This window comes from Theobroma cacao, chromosome 2 (assembly GCF_053813885.1).
Source record: "Theobroma cacao isolate CCN51 chromosome 2, ASM5381388v1, whole genome shotgun sequence".
NCBI classification, from domain to species: Eukaryota; Viridiplantae; Streptophyta; class Magnoliopsida; order Malvales; family Malvaceae; genus Theobroma; species Theobroma cacao.
Genome location: NC_142640.1, coordinates 46,153,970 through 46,173,270, shown reverse-complemented (window position 1 = coordinate 46,173,270; position 19,301 = coordinate 46,153,970). Strand labels below are relative to the sequence as shown.

Genomic DNA, 19,301 nt, shown 5'->3' with positions numbered 1-19,301 from the left:
AGAAAAAATGATAAAAGGTAAACAATAAAACAAGGAAATGGAACTTGATTTGTGCTATTATTTTTTTTTGAAATTAAATAATTGATTTAGACTACAAAGTTCTTAAAGTTTATATAGTTTATTTTTTAAATAATATTTTTGCAACATCATTGCCCTTTATTTATTTGTGGTAGATTATCAATTATAGATTATAAGTATAGATATTTATTGTTATGTGTAAGTTAGTACAAAGAGTTTGTTTGTGAAATAAATAATAAATCTAGGAATGATGTTTTGAAAAGTTTTTGAATTATTTAAACAAATTTAAATAAGTATTTATTATTTTATTATGTTTAATTAATTTTTTATATTTTATTTTAAATCAAATAAATCTTTATGATTGATCGTTGAATAACTGTCATTGGTCAAAATATCACTTATCATTTTTAATACCCATGTGACGTTCAGTTAGAAAATAAAATGACATGATAGTTAATAATTAATGATTAATTATAAAAACTTATTTTACTTAAAATAAAAATATAAATATTTAATTAAATATAATAAAAAACAAATTCATTTAAATATGATGTTGTAACCATTGGATTTGAAGTTTTTTTTGTTGTTCTATTATTTGCAAAAGAGGAAAAAAGAAAAGAAAGAAAACAAAAGGAACACTCAGTCACAATGTCGGTTGTTGGGGTCATTTCATAAGCTGGATTAAAGGCCCAATAAAGATAACTTCGAATCATAATCAGGTCTTTCTCATAGGATAAACATAATCGTAATATTATTATAATTATAATTATAATTATAATTTAATTAAAAAAAAAAAGAAAAAGAAAGACAAACACCTCTTCCTATCTTTTTCTCAATGATGTTACCAATTGTGGACAATGAAAGATTGAAAGGCCATTCCTAGTAACCTTGGAATATCTTATGATTGAAGAAAATAAAATAAAAATACCTCTCAAAAATTCAAAAATACAACAATTCCTTCTAATGGCTCAATTTTTAGCTTTTAAATTTGTCGGCCGTTTTTAAAAAAATTAAATAAAAAAGAGAAAAGAGGAGGAAATCCCATCATTGGGGAATAAAAAATTAGAGAAATTTAGCCATCTAGGAGGACTTCCTTTTTTTTTTTTTTTTATGTTAGGTAGAGAATTCCCCAGCTTACAAAGCTTTGATTTTGATAGGTTGATGATCAAAGGACACTGAAACAGCAAGTGCATTTTTGACCTAGTTAAAGGCTAGCACCATCCGGTTTTTATATTTTTAATATTTATATAATAATATAATAAGGTATTGCATTGGCCCAAAAGTATGGGCTTTGGAGAGGTCTGGAACAGACGAAAATGGTGGCAATTGCTGAATAAGCGATCTAAGCTCATCATGAACATTATTGACACAAAAACAAGTAAGATTGAGTAAAATTGAACCCGAAACATGATCAAGTCAAATAAAATACGATTTAGATAAAACGGTTTGTTTTAATTGGTCCATTGAATCTATTAGTTAAAAAAATTTGATCTAATCGATTTATTTGATTGGTTTTTAGTTTTAAAATTTTTTAATCACATCGATCAAAAAATTTAATTAATATTATCTATATTATTTTTAAATTTTAAAAAATATATTTTATTACTAATTTTTATTTTATATTTTATAAATTTGGATAAAGTTTATAAATTTTAATATTGTAATTTATAAAAAAATTGAAAAATTTTGATCCTTTTGATCCAAAATAAAACTGACTAAATTAATTCGATGTTTAATTGATTTGATCATCTTTTATGTTTGGTTGATTTTGATTTATTTTTTAAAAATATTTGATCCCCCCCCCCCCCCCCGACCGAACTAATTGAACTGCCTAATTACTCACCTTTAAAAACAAGCTCAACTAACTTAAACAATCATTAGGTTCAAGTGCATATAATTGATGATGAAGACACATTAGATATAGGTCAAGAAAAAGAAATTGAATACTTGTCTCAACATAAATGATTTTGAATTTTAATTTTCTTTGTGATTAACTTAATATTAGATTAGAGTAATTTATCTGTCTCGAAATTTAATGTATAAATAAAATTACTCATTTGGTTAATAAAATCAATCCAAAATGACTACTGCATAGATTAGTTTAAGAGTTGAAGTTGGGTTTCACTTTTTCCAATTTGGTTATTCAAGTTTTTCTATTAAGGGCGTGTCAAGGAGCTCGTTCTCGTGTTTCTGGATTTGTAGTTTGATCTCATTTATAACTTCAATTATTTTTTGCTTTCCTTTTTACCTTATACGCAGAACAAGCAACTGCAAGGGATTTTATATCTTGCATATGCTTTGCTGCATCACTACCGTACAAAAATACTGAAATAACAAAATCAATGTAATTACTTTTCAAAAAAAAAAGAAAGGTGAGAGAGGAAAAGCTAGCCTTTCATTATTATGTGGTGGAACAAGTATAATAGATGTAGAACCAAAATAAAAGGTGTTGACAAAGGACTATTCTATATAAACCTTTGAGTTGCTCGAGGGAAGTTCATTTTGCTATGGTCTTTTGTCTTGGGTGACATCTTACAAACTATGGAGCCATTTGGACCCTGGGGGCTCGACCTTTGACCTCGACACTTCACCTTCTCTGCTGCCCAACGTCGGGGGGGTTTGAGCCGAGTAGTGCCCGCAACTTCCAAACCTATGTGGGTGGCTGGCTGGCTTAACCATTTTTAGAAGTGCCGCAACACCTTTGGGCGTTAACCGAATTAAGAAACGTGGAGTAGAAAAGGAGGTGTTCCAAAACTGCAAGAAGCTTAGCTTAGCTTATAACCAAATAAGTATGTTTTTAGTTTTAGGTTGATTTATCTTTTTCCAGTTTCAAAGCCTAAAGATATGGTGATGTGAAAGTTTAGGTGGCAAAAGCTATGTAGGAGGGAGGGCCCATCTTGATTGAACATATTGCAAATAAGGAATTGCTGAGAATGAGGGTCCCACAAAGCGAGTGAAAATGATCAAGTAACAACTTTGACTTAAAAATAGGTTAGCCAAGGCTCACATATTATTTCCAAGTTGTGATTTTTCCGACATCAATTAAAATGCATTTTAATTAGTATAGATTAATATCAAGAAACATTTTTTTTTTGATTGGCTTGGTTGTTATTTTATTAATACATATTGTTTATATAGTAAAAAATAAAAAATAAATACTTCTCATATGATTTTGTCGGTTCATTAAAAGAATCTTTTAATTTTATTTTAGATTGAATTTTTCATTTTCACTCGATACAAAAATGTAAGGAATTTTGATTTTAAATGTTTTCTATTATATTTTTAAAGTATATGACCTTGATATTTTGTTGAGTAGTTTTTAATTTAAAATAAAAAGTAAAATCAAATAGAGAAAAAATAAAATGGTAAGAGTTTTTTTTTTTTTTTTTTTTATGAAAAGAAAACGTGCAGTGTAACTTCGAAACAACTCAAATTCAATATATAGTACAATGTTCATTGCTAAACGGCGTCGTTCGACTCTCCCCCCTCTTCGTCCACTCTAGGGTTTAAGATTTTACATGCTTTCTCTTTCCAGGGTTTAGGCAAACTCAAAAACGAAAGAAAAAATAAAAAATAAAAAAAACCCAAGCCAAGCCTTCCAAACAAACGAACATCCCTAATTCAGCAACATCCCATGAATGATAAAAAACACCTTCAAATTCTTCTCTCACCTGAGGAAGAAGAAGAAGAAAGCCTCAAAAAATCACCCGGACCCTATTTCTTACAACGGGCTCTCAGTTCCAGATTCCAACTTTGGCACTCTCCTCCAATTCTGCTCTCAGTTGAAGAAAACTTCAAAGTACCCTGACCCTTTTTTCTTCAACAAGCTTCTCCACAGGCTCACAGCTTCTAACTGCGGCACACTCTCTCTCAAGCTACTCTCTTTCTTCCTCTCCAAAGGGTACACCCCTCACCCTTCTTCTTTCAATTCAAGCATCTCCTTTTTATGTAAGTTAGGACGTTCTGATTATGCTCAAAAGCTTGTAAATTCGATGCCTTTTTATGGGTGTGAGCCAGATATTGCAACTTATAATTCTTTGATTGATGGGTATTTTAAATGCGGTGATGTTGTTAAGGCTTGTTTGGTTTTCGATGATATTAGGGCAGGTAAATGTAAGCCTGATTTGGTTACTTTCAATGCGTTGTTTAATGGGTTTTGTAAGATGAGGAGGAACAAAGAGGTTTTTGTTTATATGGGTTATATGTGGAAATGCTGTTTGCCGAACGTAATTACATATAGTACGTGGATCGATATGTTTTGTAAATTAGGGGATTTGAAAATGGGGTTTAAGGTGTTTAGGGATATGAAGAAAGATGGTGTATCGTTGAATTCCATTGTGTTTACTTGTTTGATTGATGGGTGTTGTAAGGTTGGTGATTTTGAGCTCGCCTTTGAATTGTATTGGGAAATGAAACAGACTAAGCTTGCGCTGAATGTGGTTACTTATACTGCACTCATTGATGGTCTTTGCAAGAAGGGAATGTTGGAAAGGGCTGAGTGCTTGTTTTTGAGAATGTTGAAAGATAAAGTTAAGCCAAATTCTGTTGTTTATACTTCGATCATTGACGGGCATTTCAAAAAGAGGAATGTAAGTGATGCCTTGAAATATTTGGCTAAGATGTGTGTTCAAGGGATCAAGTTTGATATGGCATTGTATGGTGTAATCATATCTGGCCTTTCTAATTGTGGTAGGTTTGACAAAGCATCAAAATTTATGGAAAATATGGTCAAGAGCGGATTGCTTCCTGATAAGTTGCTGTTAACCACAATGATGGATGCTCATTTCAAGGCTGGGAATGTAAAAGCGGCATTGGATGTGTATGGTGAATTATTGGCCCGTGGTTTTGACCCTGATGTTGTAGTCCTTTCAAGCTTAATGGATGGCTTGTGCAAACGTGGCTGTCTGCATGAAGCTGAAAGTTATTTTTGCAGAGAAAAGGCTAATGAAATATCTTATACTGTTCTCATTGATGGGTTGGCTAAGAAAGGGGATTTTACTGAGGTTAATAGGGTTTTTAGGGAGATGTTGGAGGCAGGGTTCACTCCAGACAAATATGTATATACTTCTTGGATTGCCGGGCTTTGTGAGCAAGGAAATTTGATAGAGGCCTTTAGACTAAAGAATAGAATGGTTCAAGAGGGTTTTCAACCTGATCTATTAACTTATAGCTCCCTCATTTTTGGCTTAGCAAATAAGGGTTTGATGATTGAAGCAAAGCAAATATTTCAGGATATGTTAAAAAGAAAAATTACTCCTGATGCTGCAGTTTATGATATTATGATTAGAGGGTATCTGCAGCAGAATAATGAAGCTGCCGTTTCTGAGTTGCTTGAAGAAATGAGAAAGAGAGGTTTTTCAACTGCAGCATGCAAAGACGGTGAAGAAAATAAATTTTGATAGCACATAAAGCCTTCAATTATGACTTTAATTTGAGCTTGTCTACCCATTATTTGAAATTAGAAAGGAAAAAAAAAATCCTTCTATTGGGATTGCTTATTAGACAATTAATTTTGAGGTGCCTTCATAGTAAGACTCAATACCCCAGTTTTGGGGATTCTGCCAAGTTGATATTTATAACACATGCACTTAACTAAATAGAATTCATTTGGGATTGCAACTGAAAGGATAAATGAAGCCTTGCTGTTTTACAGGACACTGAGGAGCAAAGAAGAGTGATTGGTCTGATATTTTTCAGTGAATAGGAAACCTTCGGAGTCACCTGATGTTCTAGTTTTGGGGTTTTGCAGTGGATCTTAGCTTACAGAAGGACATTCCACCATTTTGTCCTGATGTTTCAGCGCTGGAACCAACTGGAGAAGGAACATAAGAAGCATGGCTTTGCGAACCATCATATATGATGGAAAAATTGATTGGTAATAGAATTTTTAAAAAAAATTTAAGTTAATTTATTTATTTATGGATTGTACATCTGTTGATTTTCAGCCATCTTACTAATTATCTTGCTTCTTACATATTGGTAGATGTGTTCTAAACTCAGAATTGCATTAAATGTTTGCCAGCTTATATCTGATAGGTGAGAATTGCCAACAGACATACTTCCATCCGGTGAGCACATGCTGTTGATGTGGCTTCCATGAGCTTTCAAGTGGGTCTTGCTGGATTTTTTGATTTCAGAAGAGGTCCATCACAATATCTATATTGGCTAGGCACAACAAAATTCATTGTACACTGCCATTTTTTTACTTTTAATTTTTGAGTGGGGGTGAGGGGGTGGGGTAATATCATTCATTATGTTCCTAATATTAGATGAGTTTGTACTGCCCAATATCATGTCTTGGCACTTCCAGAGAAATGAAATTATATATAGATACATATATATCTCTTAAAAAGGCTGATTGTTTTAATTTGCTCAATCCTTTTTAGCAAATTTTATTAATTTAAGTTACTGAAATATTATATCAATGTTATTGGAAGGTTATATTATATAATCCGAGATGCACTACATTGCTTATTAATGTGAGATTCGTAATATTTTAGCTCACGTAATTATACAAACACTCTCGTTGCACCGGCTCTTTACTCATTCGAGTATGCTCTGATATCAAATGTCACATTAGTGAAGATTTGAGTTTGTTCTTACTAATATGGAATCTGTGATATTTTAACTCATCCAATTATGCAACATCTTCGTTGCATTGACTCTGTAAATATTTGAGTCTGTTTTGATTTTGTAGACATTTGAGTTTGTTTTGAAATCAAATATCCATGGGATCCCATATAAGTGAAACTTTGAATTTACTCTGATATTAAATGTGTGATCTAATTTAAATCTAAATTTATATTTTCAATTCAAAAAACATGTTTAATAAATAGTAAAAAATTTATATTTATACATTCAAGATTCATTATTTTTTATTGATGCAAGATGTGTAACACATTTGAGATGAAATAAGCAATAACAAAAATTAATAAATTATATAATAATTCATTATTTAATATATAATAATCTAAAAGTACTAAAAAGTAAATGAAAATAGCGTGTAAAACTCCTTTTAGCGGTCCAGTCCAATTTCAACCCAGTGGAAAGAATCAAGCGAAGGCGCGCCAACCGAGTGGTTCGTAAGTGTCTTCAAGCTCGAAAAATTAACTCCCAATCAGTCATGGCCATCGACTGCCTCGTCCTTGGTAACTACCAAAACCCATCCACCTTTTTTTCATTCATGGACTTCCTTTGAAAGTTTTCACCAACAAATGAACGTGTTCGATTTTCAGGGGCAGGCCAAGAGGTTGGGAAAAGCTGCGTGGTGGTGTCGATAAACGGCAAGAGAATTATGTTCGACTGTGGGATGCACATGGGGTACACCGATTCTCGTCGATATCCAGATTTCTCTCTCATTTCAAAGACTGGAGATTTCGATAATGCTCTCACTTGTGTCATCATTACTCACTTGTATGTTTTCATTCATTCATTACTCATTAACACTTTTATGTTAGTTTCTTTCTGTTGATAATTTTTATTGATTGGTTGTGTTTTTTTTTATGAACTGTTTTTGCAGTCATTTGGATCATATTGGAGCGCTTCCTTACTTCACTGAAGTTTGCGGTTATAGGGGCCCTATTTACATGACTGTAATTTCTCTTCCTTTATGTATTTGATAAAATGACCCTATTGGGTTAATATTATTATTATTGTTATTTTGATTTTATATTTTGGTGATGTTTCTTGTATTGGCAGTATCCGACAAAAGCATTGGCTCCTTTGATGTTAGAGGATTATAGAAAGAATATGGATCGAAGGGGTGAGGACGGACAATTTACTTCTGATCATATTACGGAATGCATGAAAAAAGGTACTCAAATCTCCATATGTTTTACTGTATTATAAAGACATTTCAGTACTTAAAAAAATTGATTATTTTTATGTGCATATGCTGGGTTTGCTTGTCCTTGTGGTACATCGGGTAGCAATTCAGAGACTGTCCTAGCAGTCATGTCATCTGCAGAAAAAGAATCCTTTGCTTCACTCTGCTATTTAGAATATGGTTCTGGCTAAATATTTGTTATGATCTAATTGGATGTGGAACCCCCATCAAAATTTTAAGTTCTCCAATCTTCCCAGCAATCATTTTGCTGAGGAGTATATCTAGATGATATTCCATACTGCTCCTGTACCTTGTATCAAGCTACGATGGAGTTAACTATTCAGAAATGCACTCAAGCATGCAATCAGTTTATTTTCGAACTTACGAATTCTCCTTGAGTAGCATTTCACCAGTGATCTCTAGTACTTGTTAGCTCATTGTATTTACATGCTTTATCTAGGTGGTAAAATTGCAGTGCTGGTTAACTTGAACCTCTTTATCCGCTAGATTCTTTGATTTGAAGTAAAGTTTTAGTTTCACTCTTCAAAATTTACATCTTGAACCTTCTATGGTCTAACAAGTGGAATAGAATTGAATGGATTTCCTTACTTAATATGTGATCTAGTTTTCTTACATATTCACAAATATATTTTTATGCAAGACCGATTTCCTATTTTTTATTCCTTGCTTGGGGTATCCTGTCTAACATTTTGTTAGTCTGATTTGGCTCCTTATTGCAGTTATACCAGTGGATTTGAAGCAGACTGTGCAGGTTGATAAAGATCTTCAAATCCGTGCCTACTATGCAGGACATGTAACCATTTTGAATTTAGTTCTAACTCAGTCTTATCTTATATTAGTAGCACATGTACTGATGTACATTTGATCCTTTGGTATATGAGGTGCACATTATCATTGCAGATTGGCTATTGACATTTGTTAAACTTCATCTGCTTTTGACAGAGCTACCTAGCTCTTTGGTCAGTTCTGAGGCTGTAGAGGAATTGATTGAATAAGGTTGGAGCACTAGTGGAGTTAAAAACTTTAATCCTTTAGCTGCATTGTAGCCTATTAGACTGAACAATGATGTCTGAAATATGAATTGCATGGCTGTAGGTTGTTGTTTTGAGGTGGCATGGTTGTGTGGAAGAGAACTTTGGGATCATGAAAATTGATGGGATTTCTGTCTTGGTTGCTTGAAGTAATTATATGGTTGGTTGTATGGGGACTCATATGAGTAAATCATTGCAAATCTTTAGGAACATTTAGTTTTAGAGGAGCCATCTAACATCAAGTAGTAAATTCTGGCTCTGACTTGGGGCGAGGAGGGGGGAGGGGGGGGGGCGGAGGGGGGTATTGGCATTTGAATGGTTCAATCCCACCATGTATACTTGCAGAGCATCATGCACTACTGACCAAACTTTACATATTATTGAAACCAAAGATTATAAATGAGAAGTTATGGTGAAGAAGGGCATTTGGTATCTCCTTTATTACTGGATTCCCATTTTAGATGCATCTTACAAGAATTATAAGATATATTTATCCCTTTCTGGAACCTTTACCATGTGAGATGGGAGCTCAGGACATGTGAAATTCTATATAACCTGCAATGTGAGAAGATCTCAAACATGATTTCATTGTTAAGTCTTCCTTTTTTAAGTTTTCCATCATTCTTTACTGAGAATGTTGGCAGTAATTTCTATCTGAGTGGTTCATTCTCTTTGGTGGTTCTAAGGTTCTTGGGGCAGCAATGTTTTATGCAAAGGTGGGAGATGCTGCTATGGTGTACACAGGAGATTATAATATGACACCAGATAGACATCTTGGGGCAGCTCAGATTGATCGACTTCAGTTGGACCTTCTTATAACAGAGTATGAAAATTATACATATATGCACATATGTAGTCATTCCTTTCATTGAATAGCTTGTGTGTAGTGTGTGCAAATATATATACTAATAATATTAGGATCTCCTGAATTTCTGACTATTTACTGGCAAATTTATATCTTTAAATATTGCTTGCAAGATTTGTTTTACTTGATTGTGGTGGGTTAAATTTTTTTTCTCAAGCATTTTTTTCTTTTTAGTTACCATTGTGAAAGCTATCAAATGATTAATCTGAAGTCCTCCATAAATTTGAGAATCAGAACAGGCCCTATAAAACTCATAAATCAGTAATCAACTATTTTCATCCTAGGTACAATCTTGCTTGTTTGCTTCTGGAAGACAGGCAACCTTGTGCCAGTTGTAACCATTAAGGTTGGCCATGGATGGTTGCAAAGGCTGGACACTTCTTTTCCTTTTAGGTCCTCTCTATGCAGGACACTTTAGACATAAAGTCATTCCCTACCCTAATGTGTTAAGCTCATGCAAAAATCACAGAAAACCCTTGTCCTGCCGAGGCAAATGAGAATTATTGAAATCCTGCCCCTCTCTCTCTCTGTGTCCATCTTTGTGGGAAACCTTTCTAAAGAAGGGATGTGCAAGTAGGTGCATTGGCTATGTGAGGCATGTGCTCGCACCATGACCAGGCAGGTTTCATGGTTGTGTGAGGCAGGCGCCTGCACTGTGGCTAGGCAGGTGTCAAGACCATGAGAGGCAGCAATGAAGAGAAGAACATTCCTCCGAATTCTTGAGAACATCTTATCTTTTCATTTTCTTCAATTTTGATGGATATTGCTCTAATAAGTTCTTTCTTTTGAGGGTTTCTTTCATTTTCTAGCTGACTTTCTGTGCCATGTTTTGTTATTTTGGTTTTCTGAGGGGAGAGGATCTTCCGATTTGTCACGTTAAGGCTTGTTTCAGCTCTCATTGGAATTATGGTGTTTTGAACCTCTGATTTCTTCTCTTATTTTTCATTTCTTCAGTCACTGTTTGTGCTGTTTTCTCCCTCTTAAATTTGACTTACTGTTGCTTACTCATAGTGTTATGAAACCTTTACCTTGTATACATATAATTGCATGCCAGATCATTAAAAAAGGTTAGTTTGTGCAAAATTTTGATAAGTTTCCTGCTAATATTCCTATAACAGGTCTACTTATGCGACAACCATACGAGATTCAAGATATGGCCGAGAGAGGGAGTTCCTTAAAGCTGTATGTTTACACCACTCTCAAAATTTCAGGCATTTTTTCTCTTCTTTTTGTGTTCCCGTGTTTCTATTTAACTGACTCTGGTTAAAATTTTTTTTTTCTGCACCATGTTAACTACTTTAAAGAGGGATATCATTAAGAAAAGTTGCAGGAAGCTGCCATTCTTCCATGTGATTTCACTGTTTGATGTTTGAAACATAATAGAAAGACTTAGCCAAGCATTGAGACTACTAATAATTTTGGCTGGAGGAGTTATGCTATTCATTTGATCATGTGTCTCTCTATAAGCAGTTTCTTATTGTAAGGTTGAGTGATTTCTTTTATTTGCTAGGTGGCTTCAATATTTCTAATGCCTAACTCTTATCATTGTAATTTCTTCGTCTCCCTCATTACTTAATATTCTAATGCCCAACTCTTATCGTTGTAATTTCTTCATCTCCCTCATTACTTAATTAGTTTTTCTTATATAATTTTGGTTGCATAATTTTACCCAATACTAGAGTTAATGGATTAGAAATCAACTAGATATCTAATCACTTTGGTTATATGCATGATCTGGTCAGTTAGATGCTAAATTTAATTTTTTTTGGTTATTTTCATTACTATCCTGAGTGTTCAAAACTTTCATGAGTACTCTTTCATGATACCAATATTTAAGGTGGTCAAAATGTTTTCCGTTTTTGTTATATATATGAATCATGTAATGTCATTATAAGTCATGATCTTAGCGAGAATGGGAAGTGCATCCAAAATTTACAATTTGATTAGTCCTTGGGTCCATTAGGCCTCCTTCAATACACTTGGAAGTTGATAGGAGCAGAGCTTGATGATTAATAAAGAGTGAAATTTAATTTTGCTCTAGGACTTTATGGCTATTCACTTGCTTTTTGAAACCACTATAATTGTAGTATCTATTCCACATGCAGTTGGCTTCTATGTGTTATCTTGCATCATCTTCTGTGTTTTTTTGATATTTCCTTATTTCCTTTACATTGTTCCTTTCTGGGGGAAGTGGGGGTGGCAGAAGGGGAGTAGAAAGTTGTGGAGTTGTGAATACAATGGTGTTAGTTGCTTAAGAGCAGAGGATGCAAATAGGTAAGTAAATACTCTTGGATATATTACTACTTCACTTGAAAAAGGAACTTAAGCGAAGATCTTGTAAACTGGAGGTTAGATGATTTATTTAGTTGGTCTCTGAAGTACATGATTAAAATTATTCTAGAGACTTTGGTTGTGATGGACTACAGAAAGATAAATGTTGAAGTCTGATTTTATCAATTGACCTGCACATGTTTTCTATGGATATTTTGTTTGTTTGTTTTGTTTATTGGCCTTAGTTTAGTACTTCTTCCAACTTTCACTGCAGGTTCATAACTGTGTTGCTGCTGGAGGAAAGGTGCTTATTCCTACTTTTGCTCTAGGAAGAGCTCAGGTATTAATTATATAGTAATATATATTTTTAATTTTGAGTAGCTATGACCTGTTTGACAAATAAAATGATTTAATTAGTACAAAGGTTCAAACTACTAGTATAGATTATTGAGGGTACCTTAGATATGCTAAATGCAGGACAGAAAGAGGTAGGCGATGAGGTTCTAAAATTTGTTCAACAAACTTTTATGTGAATTTTAGGCTGCCAATTTTATGGCTTTCAATCATAATACAATACTAAGATGTTTCCTTATATTCTCCTCCTTGCTACTGAGTTCAATTAAAGTTTGTTTTTGTTTTTTGCCATTTAACGATTCATTTTTATTTTTCTTATATTTTAAGCTGCAAAACAGCATGAAATATGCATCTCATTGTAGAATTTTATCGTATGGTCATCATTTCTGATTTTCTGTTCTTCTACACTTTTCCTACTTTGGGTAATATAATCAATTGTAGTGCAACACCAAATTCTCCAACCAGTAGCAGCACAAAATTCCCATAATTATCAAATGACCACTAAGCATGAGGGAAACCAATTCAAAGAATTTACTGCATTGAATTGGTTTTCTGTTAACTCTTCTGCTGATTTATTATGAAGTCGAGCCATCAACCAATCTGCAAGCTTCTTGTGTGCATTTGTTGTGATGTATGGTGATATGTGGCTTGCATCTGCTATACAGGATGGTAGCCTCCCCTTTATGATTTCACTTGATTCATTGATCTTTTTTTTTTTTCATATAATTTAAAAAGAAAAGTACCATAAATTATGATAGGAAACGGTTTTGGTGGGTAATTTACATGCTGAACATGTTGAACTAAAGTAATTGACTTCCAGTTTTTAATGTCCTAAATCTCTCCTGTTTAAAAACTTTTTCCTGTTCCCCTTTATCTCTTGTCTGATTTCTTTACTATGTTTTTATGGTTTTATGGATAAAATTTAGACAAATGGGTTATCCCTTCCAGATTAAGTCTTTTTCATCTTAGTTACATTCTGGTTTCTGTTCTTTTTTGCATTTTTTTTTAGGAGAAAGGAGGAGGTTGGTATACATTTTTATCTGTTGTACCATATATATGTACATCTCTACAGAAATATTTTAATTTTCTACATTTTTCGTTCTTTGACTTTTTGTTACTTTAGTTTCATGATCTAAATTTAGTATTTCAAGATTCAAGTTGCTGACAGCTATTGTTTTTTTTTTTTTTCCTTCTTTAATGATAATGCTGTTGACTAGTCATGGATGCCTTCATTTTGAGTGTTCTGCTACTATACAACTTGATTTGAGGAATAATTTCTAGTTCCATTAATGATCATCACATAGGAACTCTGTATATTATTGGAAGATTATTGGGAGCGCATGAATCTAAAAGTTCCTATTTACTTCTCATCAGGTGTGATTCATCTTTTGTGTTTAACTTTCATATAAGGGGCCTTTTGTTCTTTTTTTTTTAATTGGCATATTATATGGCATCAGAATCTTAAATTTGTTCTGTCTATATTATGGTGATTTGTGAATTTTGAAGATTGATTACTTGTTGCTATCTACATATCTCATGTTGTATCTTTGGATTGTGGAAATCTTTTCTCCCAAGGTATAATGAAAGTCAGCTACTGGCAAGCGTTGGTTCAGTTGATAAACATCTTCTCTCTTTTCAAATTTTATAAACTATAGGAACTAGTAAAATTGTGTTAGATTGAACACAAACGCTTACAAGTATTTGTAAACATATTGGCAAATATTTTTGTGAACAAGCTATTTTGCCATTTTGCTCTCTGCATTTTTCTTCATTACATCTGAGAAATAAGTTTCTCCATTCTTGTCCTTTCAAGGGCTGAATTTGGTGATATCCATCTTATTTCCTTCTTTTCTTTTGTGAAGAACCTGACTAACCCTAGATGAGGTTACTTGAGGATGGCAAGACATCAAAATCAAATGACAAATTTAAGACTTATTTGCATATTATTTTTTCCTCGGCTGGTATCTGTCGTCAGCCAATTTTATAAACATATGATGGGTATCTCCACAGTGCAACTTCCTTTTCCTTGTTTAAACTGACCTTTATTAATTGCTTAGAGATACCTTGTTATTGATTTCTCTTCTAGTTAAGAAGGAAACCCAATATCATAAAAAGCATATTTTCTACTTTCTTTTCTTTTTGCTCAAACGGTGGTCTCTCTGTGTTCTTGTTTCAACTCTTTTAATCTACTGACAGTTTATAAATTACCTTTTCAGTTGACTTTAGAAGATTACATCTCTTAAATTTTGTTCTCACTTCAAGTTGTTCATGTAATTTCCTTATGTTTTATTTCTCTCCTCATCAAACAATTGCACAGATCACACTTTGAACATTGAATAGTCACCCTGTCTAATGGTTTGTTTTAAGAAGTTTTTGGAGGGTAAAAGTTTGACTACAGAGGAATTTTCTAAGCTTGTTGATTGTGTGTGCATAGTTCAGGCTGTTATGATCATTGCCGGTTAAACAGACGGGATAGGGTGACTGGGTGTGTGTTAGTGCATGGCAGGGAATATTATGTCAACTTATTTTGTTTGCTTAAAAATGTCTGGAATGCTTGCATGTAGGAATCATTTTTCAACTACAGACATCTTTAACATGTTTTTGCAGAATTTTGGTCCTGTATTCTCAATGGTGGAAATGTGCTGATTTCACTGAAGTTCTCAATGTGTTCATTTCTAGCATTATTTTAAGTTAATTGGTAGATATTGACTTCTGCTGATGAGTTGGATTTATCTTGTTTCAGGTTTGACCATTCAAGCCAATATGTATTATAAAATGCTTATTAACTGGACCAGCCAGAAGATTAAGGAGACATATGCCACACATAATGCATTTGATTTTAAAAATGGTACTAAGCTTGCAGAAATAATGATTAATGAGTGCCAGCAGTAATTTATTTCCATTTTTAGCCCTTTCTAAGTTCTTTTTTATTATTATTATTATTATTTTTTTATGGCAGTTTTTGTCTAATTGATTGAACAGGGGGGCATTTAGGGACGAAACATGGATCTGAGGAAAAAGTGAAGAAATAGAAGTACCGTAGGCAGATATAGAGGAAATTAGGGGAGAAAGAGAAATGAAAGAAACAGGTAGAAAAACCAGAGGGAACCAAGAGCAAGTGAAATCTCACGACTCAATATCCCAAAATTTCAACAAATCATAATCCAAAATCTATCAAAAATTGAATAAAGTACTTAGGTTACAGCCTAAACCCTAATATAAAAACAAAGACAAAATGCCTAATGTACCTTTTAAAGTCCTAGTGCTTAAATAATCAAAAAATATCATATGTATATATGTATGTACGAATGTAATTACAAAGATCATAAAATATAACAAAGTAATGGAAAATAATCTTTTATAGTTTAATCCTTCAAGTAGCTTCTTTTTATCCTGCATTAGTAATTGATCTGTAATATTTGGAATATTATTGAAGACATTTCATCCTATTTTGTTTAGTTTCTGTCGTAACTATTGTATGCAAAGTAAATTGAATTTTTTTGAAACCGATTCTTTGCTTCTCTCATTTCATTGTCAAGTAGGAGAAAACAAAAGAAAGAGGTCATTGATGATGTTAGTTTTTGGGATAACAAAAATCTTAATTAAAGTGATTAGTTTGTTTTCCTTTTAAACTTCTGGAATTGAAGAGGCAAAATCAGAGAAGTTGGGGATGTTAAATGTCTCTTAGTTGGTATTGAAGAATAGCATGAAATCAAGGAAAGCAAAAGTTGCTTAAGCTGATTCTTTGGTAACACATTTTTCATCTTGTAATTGTCTTAAGTTTATTTTTTCTCACTGAAGAATGAGGCAGCATAGCAAATTACATGAATATATGAGGGTTAACATTTAGGGGAAAAATATCTCTTCTATAATAATTTTATGCTGGTCATCTGTGCTTATATGTTGCAGTTCAAAATTTTGACCGTTCTTTGATAAATGCTCCTGGGCCTTGTGTTCTCTTTGCAACACCTGGCATGATTAGTGGTGGGTTTTCACTTGAGGTTTTCATGCAATGGGCGCCTTCTGAAATAAATCTCATCACATTGCCTGGGTATGAATCTTGTTACATTTATCAAGCATGTATATCTTTAGTCGCTGCCATTACTCATACATCTATGAGTTGAAGCTTAAGAAAAAATTATCTTTTGTATATGTCACAGCAACTCTCTTAGAATCGCTGGTTTTTTAGCTACTTTTTGATGCATGGCACTGTACCTAGTAATCTTGCAAAATTTTTAAAATAAAAAACAACCAATGACTTTGTTAATTGCATTATGTTTCATTCATTGTTTTGCTGGAATTCATAGTACTTGTGGACACGCATGATTTACTGCAGATTAAAAGCCTAGGATTGTGGCGATTGTGGCTTTTTTATAATTTTGATTGCACTCATCTGTATGTTATTACATGTTACTCGAATAAGAATTCCTTTCATCCTTCTTGTCAAGCATAAATAGTGTGAATATCATACTTGACCACTGTAATTCCTTTAACAGGAATAATAATTCAAGAATACTTGCCTTTTTGGTAGTTCATATTGGTCTACCCCCATTTTGAGTGCTTATACTGCTCCGTTTAACCTGAAGCGTTATGCACATTAAAATTATGTTATTGCTTGAATTTTAATTACTCTCATTTTTCTACTTTTGTAGGTATTGTGTGGCTGGAACAATAGGACATAAGTTAATGTCAGGTAAACCCACCAAAATTGATTTGGACAAGGACACCCAAGTTGATGTGCGGTGCCAGGTTGATATTCATCTCCAAAAACTTAAAATTATTCCATTTTCTTTCTTACTCTTTGTTTCTTCTTTTCTTTTTCCAGCTTATTTGATTTTAGGGATTTGCATTCAACTTCTGATTCTGAAAATGCTTCTGTTTTTGAAATATAATTGACTTAGCATTATATGATTCAGCCCCTCCATTAATTAAAAAGATATCATTTGTATGTATTTGAACTTTTCTTTTGCGATGCCTTCCATTTTTTCCTTTTGCAACTGTTGTAGTATATATTCACCAATAAATAAGAGCAGTAAATGAACAAATAGCAAAAGGAGTCTTTTCCTAGGCAGCTGAGCTTAAAACTTTTGTGGAACTTTTCTTATGAACTAAATTAAGTGAATAATAAGTATACAGATAAAATACTAGTATAAAAGTTATTTTGGCCTCTGTCAAGGAACCAGCTACTAATTTGATGCCTTATTATCATACAAAACCGTTCTGACAAACTCTGGTTTTAAGGGAACTTTCTATTTTCTTGAATGTCATGTTGTATGGCAATATTACAAATTGATTAACAGTAATTCAAAAATGACTAGTCTTTGAGTTCGTAAATTTACAAATGGTTTGATGACTACTTAGTTTTCTCTTATTCAATAAGACCAAGTGGTGGCACTGATTAGTAATTTTAATAATTTAATTTTGGGGGTACAAAGTTTAATGATGTCCTTTGCATCAAGTTTATGATGGTTGTATCTGATTGTTTATTGGCGGATAACATATTGGTTTAACTGACATTAAAGTTTGGCTTATATTAAATGACAAACTACTATGCATTTGAATCAAATAAATTCTGCTTTATAATTTCCTTGAACATATATTTGTATTGCAGATTCATCAGCTATCTTTCAGTCCTCATACAGATGCCAAAGGAATTATGGATCTTGTCAAATTTCTCTCACCTAAGCATGCTATACTTGTACATGGTGAGAAGCCTAAAATGGCTACTCTTAAAGAAAGAATTCAGTCAGAACTTGGAATCCAGTGTTATTGTCCTGCAAACAATGACACAGTGACCATTCCTACAACCCACTATGTGAAAGCAGATGCTTTAGATGCATTCATCAAAAGTTGCTTGAATCCAAACTTCAAGTTCTCAAAAAGTAGTTCTGTGGATAAATCTTATTCGGGTTCAAATGACTCAAAGGCCATTCCAGGACTACAGGTAAGTGATGAAAGAGTTGCTGAAGGTATCTTAGTAGTGGAAAAAGGCAAAAAGGCAAAGGTTATACACCAGGATGAGCTTCTGCACATGTTGGGAGAAAACAAGCATGAGGTTCAGTTTGCTTATTGTTTCCCAATGCGTACTGAAAGGTTAGAGAAGACCAGAAGCGAGGACCTCCCATCTGCTGATGATTTGCTCTGTGGTCTTGACAAATGCACTTTGATCAGTCTATTGTCAACAAAGCTATCCAATGAACTCTCTGATGGGAACATCCAAGATTTGGGGGAGCAGCTTCAAGTAGAATCATTCTGTTTGTCCATTTGTTTGAAGGACAATTGCCCTCATAGAATATCTGATAGTGTTCAGAATGATTCTGAAGTAGTGTTCTGTTGTTGCTCTTGGTCAGTGGCAGATGAAATGCTTGCATGGAAAATCATTTCAATCATGAATAATTATACTTTACCACTTGAAGGTCGTCTACAGGTGCACATATAGTTGCCAGTACTTAAGGAGTCCAATCTTTCAGCTTGGAAATTCCTTTTCAGTTCTAACTTGTATACCTAAGGGATGTAGTATGTATAAGGGTGTGAACAGAGTTTTATGGAGTTCAAAATTTTGATCATGGAAGGTTATTTGACTAAACATGTTTTTCCATTTTTAGTCTAAAGAGCCCTTGTATTCCATCTTAAATGATCTGTCTTGCTTTTTTAACTCGAACTAATTAAATCAATTTATATTCTATTTATACGGTTTGATTTTTTGATTATTAGTTATTGCTCGATTTATATAGTATTTTAGGTCGATTTTTTATCTCAATCTTTAAATTGCATCAATCGGGCAATCAATAGTAATATTATATATTAATTATTTCTAATTTTTAATTTAATTTTTGGGCCATTGAGCCACTAAAATAAAATCTTAAAGTTCCTTATATAAGAAAAGGTGTTAGAATCTATAAGTGAAAAATACATG

The 19,301-nt window shown here is 33.1% G+C and overlaps 2 protein-coding genes across 6 annotated transcripts; both read left to right on the top strand.

Moving 5' to 3' along the window:
- The first annotated feature begins 3,506 nt into the window (after positions 1 to 3,506).
- On the top strand, positions 3,507 to 6,370 carry LOC18609880 (Tetratricopeptide repeat (TPR)-like superfamily protein). Of its 4 annotated transcripts, none has more exons than XM_088803262.1 (3): positions 3,932 to 5,397; positions 5,768 to 5,893; positions 6,041 to 6,370. In XM_088803262.1, the coding sequence occupies exons 1-2, from the start codon at positions 4,011 to 4,013 to the stop codon at positions 5,845 to 5,847; spliced, it is 1,467 nt and encodes a 488-aa protein (XP_088659388.1). In that variant the 5' UTR covers positions 3,932 to 4,010; the 3' UTR covers positions 5,848 to 5,893; positions 6,041 to 6,370. The 4 variants fall into 4 exon arrangements, with proteins under 4 accessions (XP_088659387.1, XP_088659388.1, XP_017970161.1 ...); XM_018114672.2 differs by having other exon boundaries at positions 6,002 to 6,370; XM_088803263.1 differs by having other exon boundaries at positions 5,672 to 5,893; positions 6,002 to 6,370.
- Positions 6,371 to 7,029: 659 nt separating this feature from the next.
- On the top strand, positions 7,030 to 18,989 carry CPSF73-II (cleavage and polyadenylation specificity factor 73 kDa subunit-II). Of its 2 annotated transcripts, XM_007045209.3 has the most exons (13): positions 7,030 to 7,166; positions 7,254 to 7,431; positions 7,538 to 7,610; positions 7,717 to 7,831; positions 8,584 to 8,657; positions 9,582 to 9,718; positions 10,879 to 10,942; positions 12,306 to 12,371; positions 13,690 to 13,759; positions 15,129 to 15,233; positions 16,295 to 16,436; positions 17,038 to 17,134; positions 17,997 to 18,989. In XM_007045209.3, the coding sequence occupies exons 1-13, from the start codon at positions 7,142 to 7,144 to the stop codon at positions 18,822 to 18,824; spliced, it is 1,974 nt and encodes a 657-aa protein (XP_007045271.2). In that variant the 5' UTR covers positions 7,030 to 7,141; the 3' UTR covers positions 18,825 to 18,989. The 2 variants fall into 2 exon arrangements, with proteins under 2 accessions (XP_007045271.2, XP_017970900.1); XM_018115411.2 differs by lacking the exon at positions 15,129 to 15,233.
- The last annotated feature ends 312 nt before the right edge of the window (positions 18,990 to 19,301 follow it).

What these genes read in the sequence shown, in the direction of transcription:
- CPSF73-II (XM_007045209.3), top strand. Translation starts at nt 7,142, where the DNA reads ATGGCCATCGACTGCCTCGTCCTTG. An exon ending in AGAGGGAGTTCCTTAAAGCT is followed by an intron (nt 10,943 to 12,305) that starts GTATGTTTACAC and finishes CTTTCACTGCAG; the next exon opens with GTTCATAACTGTGTTGCTGC. An exon ending in AATCTCATCACATTGCCTGG is followed by an intron (nt 16,437 to 17,037) that starts GTATGAATCTTG and finishes CTACTTTTGTAG; the next exon opens with GTATTGTGTGGCTGGAACAA.
- LOC18609880 (XM_088803261.1), top strand. Translation starts at nt 3,657, where the DNA reads ATGATAAAAAACACCTTCAAATTCTTCTCTCACCTGAGGAAGAAGAAG.